The following is a 16,470-nucleotide window of genomic DNA, read 5'->3' on the forward strand; positions in this document are numbered from 1 at the left end:
AAAGACTATCTTTTAACAAAATCACAAAGGAATTTGTGATTCCTCCTCCCCTAAAATTAGAATCACCAGCTTAGAAGAATTTTTAAACCTGGCATACAAGTAATCTTTGTGTAATAAGTATTGGAATGATTGATTTGCTTTGGGTGAATGATGAGCAAGTAGGAAAACGAATATGAATTAAAGCTATTTTAGGTGCAACTGTCTATATTTTTTTATAATCAATAATCATAACACCAAGTACCTTAATTTAGATTCTGCAGAAGTTCAAAATATCTTTTAATTAAGGCAGTTATCATACCTTCAGGTGATAGGAAATTTAGTGTAGTAGTTTTTAGTCTTTAATATATGTGCTGTATTTTCTTAGATCCATTTGGAGGTGATCCTTTCAAAGGTTCAGATCCATTTGCATCTGACTGTTTCTTCAAGCAGTCTTCTGCTGACCCTTTTGCCACCTCAAGTACTGACCCTTTCAGTGCAGCCAGCAATAGCAGTAATACATCGGTAAGTGGGAGGGTTAAAAACTGTTAAATGGAGAACAAGCATCCTAAGTGAGTATCTTGAAATATAGTGTTGAAAGGATCCTCTTTTAGATTACTTCTGATGGGCTATGTAAAAATGTCAATCTCATCCAGTCCATCTAGTTTTTGTTTTTTTTTTGTTTTTTTGTTCAGACTGGCATTTCACAGCTTTATCACTCCCTGTAATTGGCTGGAATAACTTATTTCATCTAAAAATCAAGTCCATCCTTAATAAGGATCAAATATTATCCCATTGGGGATATTTAAAATAAATGATTTGAAATCCATTAATAAATAAAGCTTTTCAGAAATGTGTGGTATGCATTATTGAAATAATAAAATAATAAAAATCAACCTTAAAATAGCATTGATGTTTTAGAAAGATAAAATCATTTATATTATAGACACATTTTATATATATTATATAACACATACGTGTTAATCTTGTAGAGAAATACAAATTCCTACTAAATGTCAGACTCTCTTGTAAATCTTCACAACCTGCAAAGTAGGTGTTGGTAGCCCTATTTTAACAGTAAGGACACTGGGACTTGGAAGTAACCAAGGTCATACAGCTCAGTGGCTTTTAAAAAGAAAATATATTATGGCTTTTTAAACATACCCAAAATAGAGTCATATAATCAAATATTTTAAGAAACCTCCATGTTATCCATTACCCAATTTAAATAATTATGAATGGTTTTGGAAGTTTTTATTTTTTATTTGGAGACTTATTTTTTTAAGCAGCGTGTTTCACCCAAAAAAGAACAATTGATTTGATGGGCATTTGGAGCAAAAATTTTGTCTTTTAATTCTCTTAGATTAAGAATACTCCCTTAAAAGAGGAATTGATTGTTTTAAAGTTGATAGATTTTGTATTCTTTAATTGCTTTCTTACTGTACTCAGTAAAGAGCTATTTGGCTAACAACTGGTATTTTCCATTGATGTAAAAGTGAGCAAGTGCCTCTGTAACTGAATATTTGTGGTTTCCACAGGCTACTGGATACTGTGTTTTCCTACAACACTTAGTTTGCAGTGTGGACCCATTTGCCAAATTCTTCTAAAATTGGCTGCGACCTGAATTTTTTTCCTCTTACCTTATTCTAGTCTCTTATTCTCTACTCTTATCATTAAAGAGCAAGAAAACCAAAGCAGCTCTTCCTAATTTAAAAATAAAACAGGTGTCTCCTATTCTTCTCCCCTGATGAAAATTTTCCACCATTTGCTCTATTTACTTTTTCTCTTCCCTCCCCAGTTTGTGAAAGCAATATTGCCCTTGCTGACTGCTCTTGATTTCTCCATTAAAAACAAAACAAAAAATCAAATTGGCAGTATAATAATAGCTTTGTTTATCTCATCTCTTCCATGTACCAGGCATGGTGCTAAGCTCTGTTCATGTGTTACCCATTTAATCTTCACACTATTCCTATGAAGCTCATGTTACCATCCTCATTTTTAAGATAAAGTAAATGAAGCTTAAAGAGGTTAAGTGATAGTAAGTGGTAGAACTGAATTCAAACCGTGGTCTATCTGACCAAAATCTAAGGTCTTCACCCCTATAGCCCAAGATTTAAACTTAATTCTTCCCAGCTACAGAGCCCTTGTGTTTTGTGATCTTCCTTCTTTTTAAACAGGCCTCTGATTATGTTTCTAGCTCTCTCCCCAAAAGTCTTTCCTATTCCCTCAAGGCTAGTCTCTGCTCTCAGAGGGACATAATTTAAAAAACCAAAGTGAAACAAAACAACTGGCATTTCTTACTCTCCTAGCTGGTGTATGGTAGCATACAGTCAACGTGGGGGATAGATGACTGATGTTGAAGAGCGAGAATTTCAGTGATAAATTTGGCGACCTTGTAGGAGGATTTTGGAACATTAATTCTATAAAATACCACCTGAATTGTAGTTATGAAAATTCCTTTTATGTACTAAATTGCCTAATTATCAAACTGAACGTAACCTAGAGTTTAATGGCCTCTTAATCCTTCATAGGCTACGCATTCATTCCATCCTGTTCCCCTTGCTGTCTCAATGGTCTTTTAGGTGGTGGCACAGTGTATGAGGAAGGAATAGAAATTAAACCTGACACTTATGTAGGCCTGCTTTTTCTATTTCTCTCTGTGATGGCAAATAAAAATCTATAAGCTTTTGTTAAAAATCAGGCCTATTAGGTTGTTTTTCCCCTGAAAGTCAAGAGAAGAAGCAATAATAGTTGGTGACTTAAGTCAGTGACTATCTCTCACACTGGTGTTTTGACTATTATATTAGGAACCATGTGACTATACAGACCACCTTAATGTTTTTCTTTTATTTCTCTTTATTCATTCAATAGATATAATAAGAATATAAGCCATTATGCTAGTTTTATAATAATATCATTGGCATCAGTTAAAATAAGTACTATCATCCTCAGTTCTAAAAACTTCATTAGTATTAATTACATCTTTCTGATAGTAGTTTAAATGGGTTCTCTCGCCTTTTTTTTTTTTTTTAAGATTTTATTTATTTCAGACAGAGAGAGAGCACAAGCTGGGGGGCAGGGTGAGGGGCAAAGGGAGAAGCAGACACTCCGCTGAGCAGGGAGCCCAACGTGGGGCTTGATCCCAGGACCCTGGGATTATGACCTGAGCTGAAGGCAGATGCTTAACCAACTGAGCCACCCAGGCGTCCCTGGGTTCTCTTTTATAAAGAGAGAATGTACTACAAGTCCTGGTTAGCAATACTTTTCTCTTTTCAAATACATTTGTTTTATTTGGAAATTTATCAGTTGAGCTCTGTGATATCATTTGACATTCAATTGTAATAACCAAATTTCTTAATGATTAGAAATAGAGCCTGTAATACAGATGACATTGATAGCCATGAGTCAGAGGAGATAAATGTTCCCAAACCCTTTTCATGCCCCTTTCATCTAACTGTCTGCTAAGGCTTTCATTAGCCTCTTAACAAGGGCCTGATGCCAGAAAGAGAAGGTTCACTTTTCTTCCTAGATATATAATTGGTTTGACTGTGATTAAAAACCAAAATAATTTAGGAAAACAGTTCTATAGCAGGAATCTCTGGCTTCTGGTAAAGTCCTCACTCTGTAGCCACTCACACTTGCCACTTGGTCCAGATTCTTACATGGCTTATTATTGAAAGTAGCAGGATCTTATTAGCAGAGCTCCCTCCCTTCCTCTCTCCCTTCTTTCCTCCTCCTTTTCCTCCCCTCTTCCTCTCCCCACCCCTCTACCCCCGTCTTCCTCTGGTACATGTGTATGTTCCTCTGATGGGCAGAATGCTAGAATTATTTTTAGATAACTAGAAAATAAATCTAGCTTCTGATATTTAAGTACTAGGATATTTAAGAGTTAGAATAGTATGCGCCTAAAGGCAGCATGTCATCCTGGAATAGGAGAAGAACCTTAATGGAAAATCTAGTGAAATCCAAATTAAGTCTATAGTTTATAGTTTTGTACCAGTGTTAATTCCTTAGTTTTAATAGATGTGCCATGATTATATGAGGTTATGAGGTACTAACATTAGAGGAACCTGGGTGAAGGATATATGGGAACTCTCTGTATTATCTTTACAACTGTTATAGAAATCTAAAATTACTTCCATGTAAAAAGTTAAAACAGTGTGTATCTGTACTAGTAACAAAATTATGAAGAAAAGAAAAAAGATGAATGCCACCAAAGTCAGGGTAATAATTACCTCTATAGAGGAGGGATGGGATTGTGTTTGGAGAGGGGCACGTGAAGACTGCTCAGGTGTTGGCAGTTTCTTGGAAGGTGATTACATAGGAATTCATTTGATAGTTACTTGTTAAACCATATATGTTTCATATACCATTTTGAATGTATATTATATTACTCAAAAGATTAGAAAATGATATGTGTCATTTCAGTTTAATAAGATTGCAAATCAGTAAGGGGAAACATTTATTCCTAATGCCTTGTATTTCTTAATTAAGAGTTGGTAAAGAATATTTTCTTTGATGTGGCCATGAGGTTTCAGCTATGAAATATTGCCTCTCTTAGTCATGATTTTGTGTAATTTGTTTAGGTAGAAACATTGAAGCACAATGATCCTTTTGCTCCTGGTGGAATAGTTGTTGCAGCAAGTGATTCAGGTAAGGAAATAATTGATCAGTTTCTTTGAACAGTCAATATGACTCTTTAAGCTTCTTTTTCTGGTCTCCAAATATATTTGTCCTATTTACTTACGTAAGGCTGTAAAATTATTGCATAGTTATAGCCAATTGTAATCTACCAGTAATAATGGTGGCAAGTGTTGGCATATCACTTTCTACTTTTCTTATCATTTATTTATCTCATTTATTATTCATGTTAAAGATCTTACTAGATGGGAGTGGGAGACAGGCTTCCAGTTATGGAATGAATAAGTCATGGGAATGAAAGGTACAGCATAGGAAATACAGTCAATGGTATTATAAAATAGTGTTATATGGGGACAGATGGTAGCTGTGCTCATGGCGAGCATAGCATAATATATAAACTTGTCAAATCACTATGTTGTACACCTGAAACTAATGTAACATTGTGTGTCAGCTATACTTCATTAAAAAAAAAACTTACTAGAATATGTACTCTAGCCAGTAAAACCAATATAATTTTTTTTTTCCTTAATAAAAGGCAGCGTTGGCAGTTTCAAAGTCAGCAATGACTCTTATAGATCTTGGCCTAAAATGAAAAATTGCTTCCAGTAGGTAATGATAATAGCTTTACAAATAGTGGGTAAGATCTTTAATAATACAGAGAAAATCGAAATGTTACTCTAGCATCCAGTCTTCATGCTTTATTTATGGCAGCTAATTTTCCATTTTATCCTTTTAAGTAATATTTCCATTTTAAAGATCAGGAAACTGAGGACCAGAACTTTAAGTAACTTGATCAAGATTATATAGTTCACTAGATTTGAACCAGGTGAAGCCAGGATTCAAAACAAAGTCTGACAAAGACTAAAAGCTTCTGCAGCTTTCTCACTACTCATTTAAAAATAAAACAGACCAACTATTGTGTAGGAGAGCAGGGAATTAGAGGGAAGTGGACTCAAACCTGTAAATACCTCAAGTATCATGCTGATACAGGATTCCTTATTTTTCCAGATGAAAATAAGGTGAGTTATTCAGTACACAAATTTGCTGATGTGACAAATTTGCTGATGTGCTGAAGTTGAGGATCATGAGCATAGAGAAAGATTAGTAGAAATGCCTTCACAATTTAGATTTCTGGTATTGTACAAATTAAAACAAGATGAGATTTAGCACTGTGTGTTGTTTTCAGGTTGAAATTTAACTTCCAAAATGAGTAACAAAAAGGAATTGAATATAAAAAGCAGATATGTCGAAAACAAGATTTAATGTAGTGCTAGGTATTGATTTAAACCAAAACTTAGAATAACAGCAAATAAGATTTCTAAAAGACTTATTGTAGTAAGAGTGGTTAAATTAATATATTTTTAAAATACATGTGCTTTGGGTGCCTGGGTGGCTTGGTTAAGCGACTGCCTTCGGCTCAGGTCATGATCCTGGAGTCCCGGGATCGAGTCCCGCATCGGGCTCCCTGCTCGGCAGGGAGTCTGCTTCTCCCTCTGATCCTCCATCTCATGCTCTCTCTCTCTGTCTCATTCTCTCTCTCAAATAAATAAATAAAATCTTAAAAAAATAAATAAATAAATAAAAAATAAAATAAAATACATGTGCTTTTTTTAGACTCTCATTGAGCTGATGAATTAATATATAGCTAGGGATATTGTATGATTAGAAAGGATAACCTAAGAAAATGAAAAGTTAATATATTTATACAGGTGACCCTTGAACGATATGGGGGTTAGGGATGCTGACCCTCCCCCCACATGCAGTTGCATATCTGCATATAACCTTTGACTCCCCAAAACCTTTACTAATATCCTACTGTTGACTGGAAGCCTTACCAATAACGTAACCAGGCAATTAACACATATTTTGTATGTTACATATATTCTTACAATAAAGTAAGCTAGAGAAAAAAATGTTATTGAGAAAATCATAAGGAAAATACATTGACAGTACTGTGCTGCATTTATTGAAAAAATCTGCATATTAGTGAATCCACACACACCACACCCATGTTGTTCAAGGGTCAACTGTAATTAACTCTTGACTGAAATGGTAATTGCCATAAAGTTCATTAAAGCTGCAAAAATTTAAAGGAAAGGGAGATCACCTCCATTTAGGGTAAGTCATGAATGGTTTCAAAGCAGAAGGTAGCTTTTGTTGTGCAACCATCACAAATCCAGTTTATCTACTTTTTCTTTTTTTGCCTATGCTTTTAGTGTCATTCCAAAAAGTATAGCTAAATCCAATATCATGAGGGTTTTCCCCATGTTTTCTTCTTCTAAGAGTTTTATAGCTTTAGCTCTTACATTTAGGTCTTTGATGCATTTTGCGTTAATTTTTGTATTTGTTTTAAGAGTCTGACTTCATTCTTTTAGAGTGGATTTTCAATTTTCCCAGTACCATTTGTTGAAAGGACTTGACCTTTCCCCATTGAATGGTCTTGGTATCGTTGTAGAAGATCATTTGACTGGGGCGCCTGGGTGGCTCAGTAGTTAAGCGTCTGCCTTCGGCTCAGGTTATGATCCCAGCGTCCTGGGATCGAGCCCCACATCGGGCTCTCTGCTCAGAGGGAAGCCTGCTTCTCCCTCTCCCATTCCCCCTGCTTGTGTTCCCTCTCTCGCTGTGTCTTTCTCTGTCAAATAAATAAATAAATTCTTAAAAAAAAAAAAAAGAAAGAAAATCATTTGACTGTATATGCAAGGGTTTATTTCTGGACTCACTCTTCTGTTCCGCTGGTGTAAATGTCTATCTTTGATACCTGTAACTTTGTTATTCTTTTTCGGGTTCCCTTGAGATTCCATATGAATTTTAGTATGAATTTTCTATTTCTGCAAAAAAATATCATTGGGATTTTGATATGGATTGCTTTGAATCTGTAGATTGCTTTGGTTAGTATTAACATCTTAACATTTTCCAATCCATGAAGTGGGCTGTCTTTCCATTTAATTGTATCTTCTTTAATTTCTTTCAGAATGTTTTATAGTGGTCAGCATACATGCCTTCCTTGGTTAATTCTTGAGTATTTTATTCTTTTTCATGCTATTGCAAATGAAATTGTTATCATCTTAATTTCCTTTTCAGGTTGTTCATTGTTAATATATAGACATGCTACTGATTTTGTGCATTGATTTTGTATCCTGCTACTTTGCTGTTTATTCTAAACAGGTGTTTTTGTGGAATTTTACGGTTTTCTACATGTGAGGTCATGTTGTATGCAACAGAGATAATTTTACTTCTTTCTTTCCAATTTGAATGCCTTTTTTTTTCCTTGCCTAGTTACTCTGGGTAGGACTTCTGTGATGAATTGAAGTAGTGAAAGTGGGCGTCCTTGTCTTGTTACTGATTTTAGAGAAAAAATTTCAATCTCTCACCATTGAATAAGATGTTCACTGTTGGCTTTTCATATGTGGCTTTTACTATGTTGAAGTAGTTTCTTTTTCTAGTTTGCCAAGTGTTTTTATCATGAAAGGATGTTGAATTTTGTCAGATGCTTTTTCTGCATCAATTAAGAGGCTAATGTGGGTTTTTTTTTCCTTTATTCTGTTAATGGGGTGTATTATATTGATTGATTTTCATATGTTAAACCATCCTTACATACAAATGAGCACCTGTATCTTCCTAGTCTGCCATTTAGCTTGCATCTTGATTTGAATGAGAATCTTAGAAGCAAAAACTTTTTTAAAAAAGATTTATTTATTTGAGAGAGAAAAGGTGTGCATGCACATGCACAAGTGGGGGAGGGGCAGAGGGAGAGAATCTTCTAGCGGACTCTCTGCTGAGTGGAGCCCCATGTGGGGCTCAGTCTCACGACCCTGAGATCATGACCTGAGCTGAAACCAAGAGTTGGTCACTCAACCAACTGAGCCACCCAGGCGCCCCCAAAAAACTCTTTTGAATTGGATGGGCTACATATTAGTGTGTCTGGGGCAGAGTTACACAGACCTTCCACGGATTCAGAAATACCAGAGGTCTAAACTTTTTTTCTTTTTTTTTTTTTTTAAGCCATACACATAAGGTCATCCAAACTTCGCTTTTGCATTTTCCTCATTTAATCTTTACAATGGTTATAGAGACAGGTACCGTTCGTTCTCATTTTAAAGATGAGAAAAATGAGACTTAGGTCAAGCAATTTGCCCAAGGCTGTAGTAGTTGTTGCCATGCTCAGTGTCCAATCCATGTCTTATTTCAGAGCTCATTCTATAGTCACTTCATTATGGTGCCTCTGCCTTATCTTCTCATCCAATCCTGACAATATAAAAATGGTAGTAGGGTGATGCCACAGATTTTTTTTTCTGTCAAACTTAATATTGCTGCCCTTTTTAGAGCTGGAAAGAATCTTACACATGCTATGGGCCAAGAGTTTTCATATTATTTTTCACAAAACTAGCTTCCAGAGAGGTCTTCAGAGAGTTGGCAAATTATTGTTTCATATTTTTTAAGTGTCTTTAAATTTTTAAAAACTGCAATTTAATTAAATGGATGCATTCATAAATGTTACAAACCATATTAACATTGTAGTGCATTGGTGCTTTAACGTACTCTCAGGTTAAGTGGTTTTTGTGCAAACCTCTGGATAAAAATTATTTTAAACTACTCAGATTGCAAGACTCTTGTTTAAAAATGTGTATAACTACTTCTTTGGGTGAATTGTTTTTCAAATAGAGCAATCAAAACCAACCGCAGAAATAAGTTCAACTCCTGACTTTAAACATTTGTGTTAATAAAAATTGCTTTGTTTTCACTGTCATTGTGATAAGTAAATAATATAAATTCGAACTTAAGATGATTTTAGAGTTAAGGTGCCTAGGTGGCTCAGTCTGTTGGGCAGCTGGTTCTTGGCTTCAGCTCAGGTCATGATCTCAGGGTCCTGGGATCAAGCCCTGTGTTGGGCTCCATGTTCAGCAGGGAGTCTGCTTGAGGATTCTCTCTCTCCCTCTCCCTTTGCCCCTCTCCCCAGCTCTCTCTCTCTCTCTCTAATAAATAAATCTTAAAATGATTTTAGAGTTAATTTTTAAAATCCCATTTATTTGTTTCATATATTGGAATTTCATTTAAAATTTGAAAACTGTTATCAAGCCTGATTTCCTAATATATGAAAGGAAAAGCTAAGCCCCAGAGGCACTTACCAGTTTGCTTCTCAATCCATGCCCATTGATTTTCCTCTGTGTTATCCTGCCTCTTCACTTATCTACTATGTAAGTGAGAAAAAAAGAAATCCTTGGGAACCCAAAATTTCATAAAGGGTACTGGGAGTATAGGGAATATAATCAGATGAAAAATGTTAAAAAATTAAAAGCATTTTAGTAAGAAACTTGTAGAAGATCCATGAAAGGCTCTTGGGGATTGGTGGAGATAATTCAACCTTACTATGCTCTTATTTCAACAACGAAAATAATTAGGAGTGGGTAATTTGAAACAATCACAAGCAGTAACTTTGGAAATCATCAAGTATAGTAGCTTTTTGGTCTGAGGACCCCTTTACACTTTTAAAAATTAATGAAGACCCTCAAAGAGGGTTATATCTATCAGTATTTACCATATTAGAAATTGAAACTAAGAAACTAAACATTTTTTAAGTCAATTAAAGGCAATGATAATAAACCCATTACATATAAACATAAATAACATATTTCTTTAAGAAAACTCCAAACCAAAAAAAAAAAAGAAAGAAAATTGTGACAAGAGTAGCATTATTCATGCATTTTTGCAAAGCTCTTTAAATGTGTGCCTTATAGGGCACCTGGGTGGCTCAGTTGTTAAGCGGCTGCCTTCGGCTCAGGTCATGATCCCAGAGTCCTGGGATCGAGTCCCACATCGGGCTCCCTGCTCAGCGGGAAGCCTGCTTCTCCCTCTCCCACTCCCCCTGCTTGTGTTCCTGTTCTCGCTGTCTCTGTCAAATAAATAAATAAAATCTTTAAAAATAATAATAATAAAATAAATGTGTGCCTTATAAAAAAGAAGATAGCTGGATTCTCATATCTACTTCTGCATTCAATCTCTTGCACTGTATTGTTTTGCTTGAAGTATGTGAAATGAAAAAGATCTGCTCTCACACAGATATGTAGTAGAGGGGTATTTCAGTAACCTTTTTAGGTAATTTTGGATATTCTTCTTTGATACTATACCAAATTTCAACATATTTTAGTTTCTTTAAAGTTAGTTGCAATGTGGTACGTGAAACCATATCAGTGACCTTTTCATGCTCTCTTACATGAAAATCCATTGGTTTTTCTTGCACTTTGAATGAATTTTTTACCTATATATGATTCTGTAATTTGCATTGATCATTTTGGAAATATTGGTTCACTGCTGACACATTTCATTATAAATATTTTAAAAATTATATTTATTAATATCACCATCCATCTTACCAGAGTCTTTAAATATTGGTATAGTGTTAAGATTATGGGACAGATACAGCTTTCTAAGATTCTGATTTTTACTTGAAAGCTTGAATTTTTACCACCAGCAACAAATACTATCAGTTGTTTTCTTTAAAGTGACAGCCTCACTGTTTGTTTTGGAGGAAATGTTGCCAAATACCCAAATCTGAATAACCATTGTTTAGCTGTTACTTCTTTCAAGTAAAAAGGGTATTCCATGAAAAAAGCAGCTAGTTCAACTTGTTTTGCACACCATCATGCAAGTGCTTTTCCTCCAGATAACTATCATACTTTCCTACTCAACAGAAGTGCTTTGTGTATATTTCCCATTTGTTACTCAGAATTTTAAAAAGATGTGTACCTAGAGGCACCTGGGTGGCTCAGTAGGTTAAGCATCCATCGTTGGTTTCAGTTCAGATTGTGATCCTTAGGGTCATGAAATCAAGCCCCAACTTGGGCTCTGCGCTCAGTGCAATCTGCTTGAGATTCTCTCTCCCTCTCTTTCTGCTCTCTCCATTTGTGTTCTCTTTCTCTCTAAAATAAATAAATAAATCTTAAAGAAAAAAAGATGTGTACCTAAGGATCATGACTTATTAAAACTAATAATTTTTATCAATTCATCAAGGACAGACATTTTTTTTTTAAGATTTTATTTATTTATTTGGCACAGAGAGAGAGAGACCGTGAGAGAGGGAACACAAGCAGGGGGAGTGGGAGAGGGAGAAGCAAGCTTCCTGCAGAGCAGGGAGCCCGATGCGGGGCTCGATCCCAGGACCCTGGGATCATGACCTGAGCCGAAGGCAGATGCTTAACTGATGAGCCACCAGGCACCCCAAGGACAGACATTTTTAAACACAACTGGCCTTTTTTCCCCCCTGCCAAGTTTGTGATGGTGCTACTACTGCCCTGATTCGCTGTAAGACACTAGCAGTTCTATCTACATTGTTGCAAATATTAACACATTAAGAAATATAAATAACATCTTAATATTCAAAATAATTTTGACCTTATAGATCTCGGTAAAGAGGTCTTGGGGACCTCCAGGTCCATGGACCACACCTTGAGAACTCCTGATCTAATATGAACTAAAAGATTTTTCCTGTTGCCCTGGTCTCTGTTCCCTCAGGACAGCTTGCTCCCAGGAGGCATCTGGGACAGATATCTCCTTTTATTCAAACAAAACAGGATCAAGAGAATAATCTCAATGTCCTGGAGAAAAAACTGAAGAGTGGAGGCTATCTTTTTAGTTATGTATTAGCCTAGTGCTTCTGCTCTTCTCACACTACACACTTTTTATGGTAGTGATGTCTAGTTCTGTGCCTTCAACTACAGCCTGTTTCTTAATGACTTCTTGATTTAGTCTTCCAGTGTTGAACTCTCTCCTGAACCTCCAGTACCTTCAGGTTATCTGCTGGATATTTCCCCTTAGGTGCCAAGCTCAACAGTGCTTAAAATTGAAATAATCATCTTTTCCAGTTAGTCTCTCCTTTAAAGTATTAGTATTTCTACTTTCTGTATTAATGATACTATTAGCCAATCATCTTAGACTTCTTCTCTGCCATACCTCACCTCCAATAAATTGCCAAGTTCTGTTGTTTTACCCCCAAATAGACCCTGATTGTTCCTTCTTATACTCAGTTTTGTTTGGACCGTCATTTTGTTTTATCTGGACTGTGGTATTAAATTGCCTTCATTCTCTCTACCTGCCAATCTGTCATCTACATGACTGCCAGAATTGTCTTTTTTAACATTTGATCATGTTACTAACCACAAATCTAAGTCACTAGCCCTGTGTTCCACACATGTGTGTGTATAATTTTTTAGTTATTTATATTAGTTAATATAATGTTTAATATATATCTATATTATATTTATATTATATGTATATATATTTAATGGTCTTTTACTTAATGTGTCACAGGTATATGTCTGAAAGTAAAGTTGTCCACCTGATGAAATAAAAAACATTACTAAACATCTTCTTGACATTCCATCCCTGTTAATAGTATTACCATCTACTCAGTTGCCCAAGCAGAGATTTGGGAGTCATCCTAAGTTGTATCCCTACTTTCCCACCCCAGAGCTTCTGGGACATAGCAGAGTCTCATCAGTTGAATGCTGAAGAAATGAATAAATGATTTGTCTCAAATCTGCTATATTATTGTAAGATTTTGAATTGAATGGAAGCATAAACAGTCTAGAGGGGGGTTGTCATCATTAGGACATGGGTGTTTGAAGCCAACAGCCTGAACTTACTCAGATAAAATGCTAATTCCTTAGGTTTTCTTAGTCTCCATTTCCTAAACAATAAAATGAGGTTAATAATTATACTTCATGGGTTTGTTTGGTAGATTAAAAGAGAGAATGTATGTTAAAGTATTTATTGTGATACCTATCACAGTAAATGGTAGCTGCTATTACTATTATTACTACTATTTTTTAGTTTAATGGTTTCTAAATCCTGACTAATGTTACTTGGAATATACTCTTTGATAGTTCCAAGTCAAATAGGGATGAGAGAGAGAAAATGAGAATGAGAATTGTTGCCAACTCTCTTTTCCTGGAAAGGATTCTTTCCAGTCTAAGATTGTTTTCTCTTCTTTTTAGTTTTTAAATCCTTTTGTTTGTGAAATGAAAGATGGACTCCTTTTTTAAGTTCTTTTTAAGTTAAGCAAATCTCTGTATGTTGTTGTTTTCTCTATGTGTGTTGGTTTTAATATATTTATTTAGTTTACTAAAAATAAAATCCCAACATCTGGAAACCACTGAGACTCAGAGAGGTGGCATTACACACCCAAGGTCACAAACAGGACTTTTGTCCTCTTACACTCCAATATCCCTCTTCTTTTTCACCAAGAAATAAAGTGTTTAGCCAGAAAAAAAGATTAATCCTGCAGAACAGGAAAAATAGAAGCTTTCAAAATAAACTAAAAACCTAAGGGTGAATTTTTGTTCTTAAAAATTAAATGATAAATCACCCATTATGATAGAGATAGAAGGACATCAGATATTTTTAATATTTTGACTCACAATGGGGTCTTTTTAGCATTTACTCCTTGTGAGTAGACACGTTGCAGACTAAAAGAATACTAAAGAAAGCAAATGCAGGTTACTCAGTTTCTACATATACTTTATTTTGTCTTGTAAGAGTTCTTTTTCCATTTCATTATAGATGGGATTAGTTCTGGTGCCAGAAGATTTTTTGCATGGAATATTTTACTAACTCCTAACTGAGGAAATGAGAAGTCTTTCCAACTCTTAATTAAAGCTTTATAACATCCTGAGGATTTAGAGGGGAACTTGTGGTCTCCCCAGAGCATCTTTGACTCTAGAGGCAGTAAAATGCCACGTAGGTCTTCATTTTTACAGGCAATGACTCAGGCTAAGCATACAGATGTTCATATGTTTTATTATTCTTAGCCTCTGCCTTCTTTCATGTTTCTTCTCTAATTTTCTCTATTTCCACAAACCACAGGCCATGACTGTCTCTTCAAGGCCACTTATTTTTTGCCTGGAAAAATGTGTGTGCATGAGCAGGTGTGTATTTGTATATTTGTGTATAGTGTGTATATGTTTCTCTCTTCTCCCACCTCCTTTCTGTCCACAAGAAAGTAAAACCCTTTTTGGAAAGTCTTCTTGGCCTCTTTCACATAAATCTAGCTGTTGCTTTTCCTTTACTCTCTTTGAACTTTAATACTTAGTGTGTAGCAGTTGTATACATATGTATCACTCAAACCATGAGTTCCTTGAAGGTAGATGTTGTGTCTTATTCTCCTCTAAATCCCCAGTACCTAGTCTTGATGCTTAGTAAATGTGAGTGGATGAGTGGGTCAGTGAGTGAGTGAGTGAATGATTTGGAGACCAGCTTGAGAAAATGGATTCTTTATTAATGACCAACACCTCAGATTATTCATTGAGTATCTCTTAAAGGTTTTCTGAGTTTGAACTTGATTATCTGATGACTTGTGCATGGGTCATGGAAAAAAAAAATTTCTTCCTTTTCCCAGGATTCTCTGGTTAGATACCTATTCTTGGTTATTATTTGTGAGCCTTAAAACTGGTTTCCCTTATTCCTTGTTGGTCAGCTGGTTATGCTAAGAAGTATTATGGTATCTGTTTGGAAGATCCTTAATAAGTAGACAGTTTCTGTCTCCCTTTTCTCTCAGTATTTTCAGTGAATATGAGCATCTTCTATTTATCAGACCTTTTTCTAGGCCTTGACGATACAGTAGTGAACAAAGCGAGTTCTCGTCTTTATAGGGTTTATATGGGAAAGATAGGCAATAAACAAATATGTAATATGTCAAGTACTGATGAATGCTATGAATTAAATCGGGATAAGGGGATTAAAAATGATATGCCTAAAATGTAGCTTTAAAGGAAAAAAATACCAGGAAAAAAAGCTGTTAAGCATGCTAAAATAATTGATAAGGGTTATTTCTGATAATGAAATTATAGATGATTTTTTAAATTATGCTTTTATGTAATTTTCCGAAGTGTTCATCGCCTTTATTCTTGGGGAGGAGAGGGTGCCAGTGAGATCACATTTGCATTTAAAGCCTCATTCTGATGGTCTATAGCTTCTGTGTGATCAAGAGGAAGAAAGCCACCTACTGATTCCTCTCTGAATATTTCTGGGAATCCGCAGCACATGGTCTGGAAAAGTTCATACCCAGTGAGTCCTTCCAGTCTCTGGACAGGCCTTTACTTCATATCAGTCATGATCAATATCTGAGGAGGTGGTTGCCAAAGTCTTAATTCCCCAATTTGGGCAAAAGTCCTTTGTCATTCATCCAGGACACATTCCCCACTGTTTGGACCAATGCCGAATAGGTCGTTTTTTTCTGATGAAGAAAGTGTAGAAAAACTCTAGTAAAACTATAAGTAGCATATTCTTTATATACAAATGTCATGTATTTTATTAATGTATTTCACAGTGTATACTTAACATTTCAGTCAAACTTGACCTAACTCAACACTGTTGCCATGAGCATTATAACTTCTTGTAAAGGCTGTGGCAGAGAAAAAGCATGAAGCAGATTTTTTAGTTCTCTCCAGTGAAAGGAGCCAACTCCTTTTCCCTCATCACCTCTCTACCAGTCAGGAGAACATCTGCACCCTGGTTGTGCCTCAGCTGCTTGTGGCATCAGGAATTACAAGGCGCAGAGAAGGAGAAAGAAAGGAAAGCCTAAAACAACACCCATGACTAGGCTGGGCCCCAGGCTGTGGGACTTAGATATGTCATTATAAAAAAGCATCTTTTATGGCTAATGCCGTAGAATTTCTTATAACTCTGGACTTTCAACCTCCTCTTCAGGCTCAGAGTTGTTGGTCTATCTCTAAAGGGCTAATTTTCTTTATGCTTCTTCCCACCCTCTTTACCTGCTTCCTCCACCTCATGACTGTCTTGGTGACAAAGCAAGCAAAAGTAATATATACCTTCTTGCCCCTCTTCAGTTTATGTCCATGG

General features: G+C 35.6%; 1 protein-coding gene across 6 annotated transcripts in view; it reads left to right on the forward strand.

Annotated features, from left to right (window-relative positions):
- The window catches only part of EPS15 (epidermal growth factor receptor pathway substrate 15), a 150,941-nt gene that overhangs the window by 120,425 nt on the left and 14,046 nt on the right, over window positions 1-16,470 (forward strand). For all 6 annotated transcript variants that reach the window (XM_064589160.1, XM_064589156.1, XM_064589161.1 and 3 more), the window contains 2 exons: window positions 365-501; window positions 4,563-4,629. In XM_064589160.1, the coding sequence (XP_064445230.1) occupies window positions 365-501; window positions 4,563-4,629 (204 nt within the window). The remainder of the gene's footprint in view (window positions 1-364; window positions 502-4,562; window positions 4,630-16,470) is intronic.

Source organism: Mirounga angustirostris, unplaced genomic scaffold, assembly GCF_029215605.1.
Source record: "Mirounga angustirostris isolate CCGP_5_RB_7025 unplaced genomic scaffold, mMirAng1.0.hap1 SCAF_4, whole genome shotgun sequence".
In the NCBI taxonomy this organism is placed as follows: Eukaryota; Metazoa; Chordata; class Mammalia; order Carnivora; family Phocidae; genus Mirounga; species Mirounga angustirostris.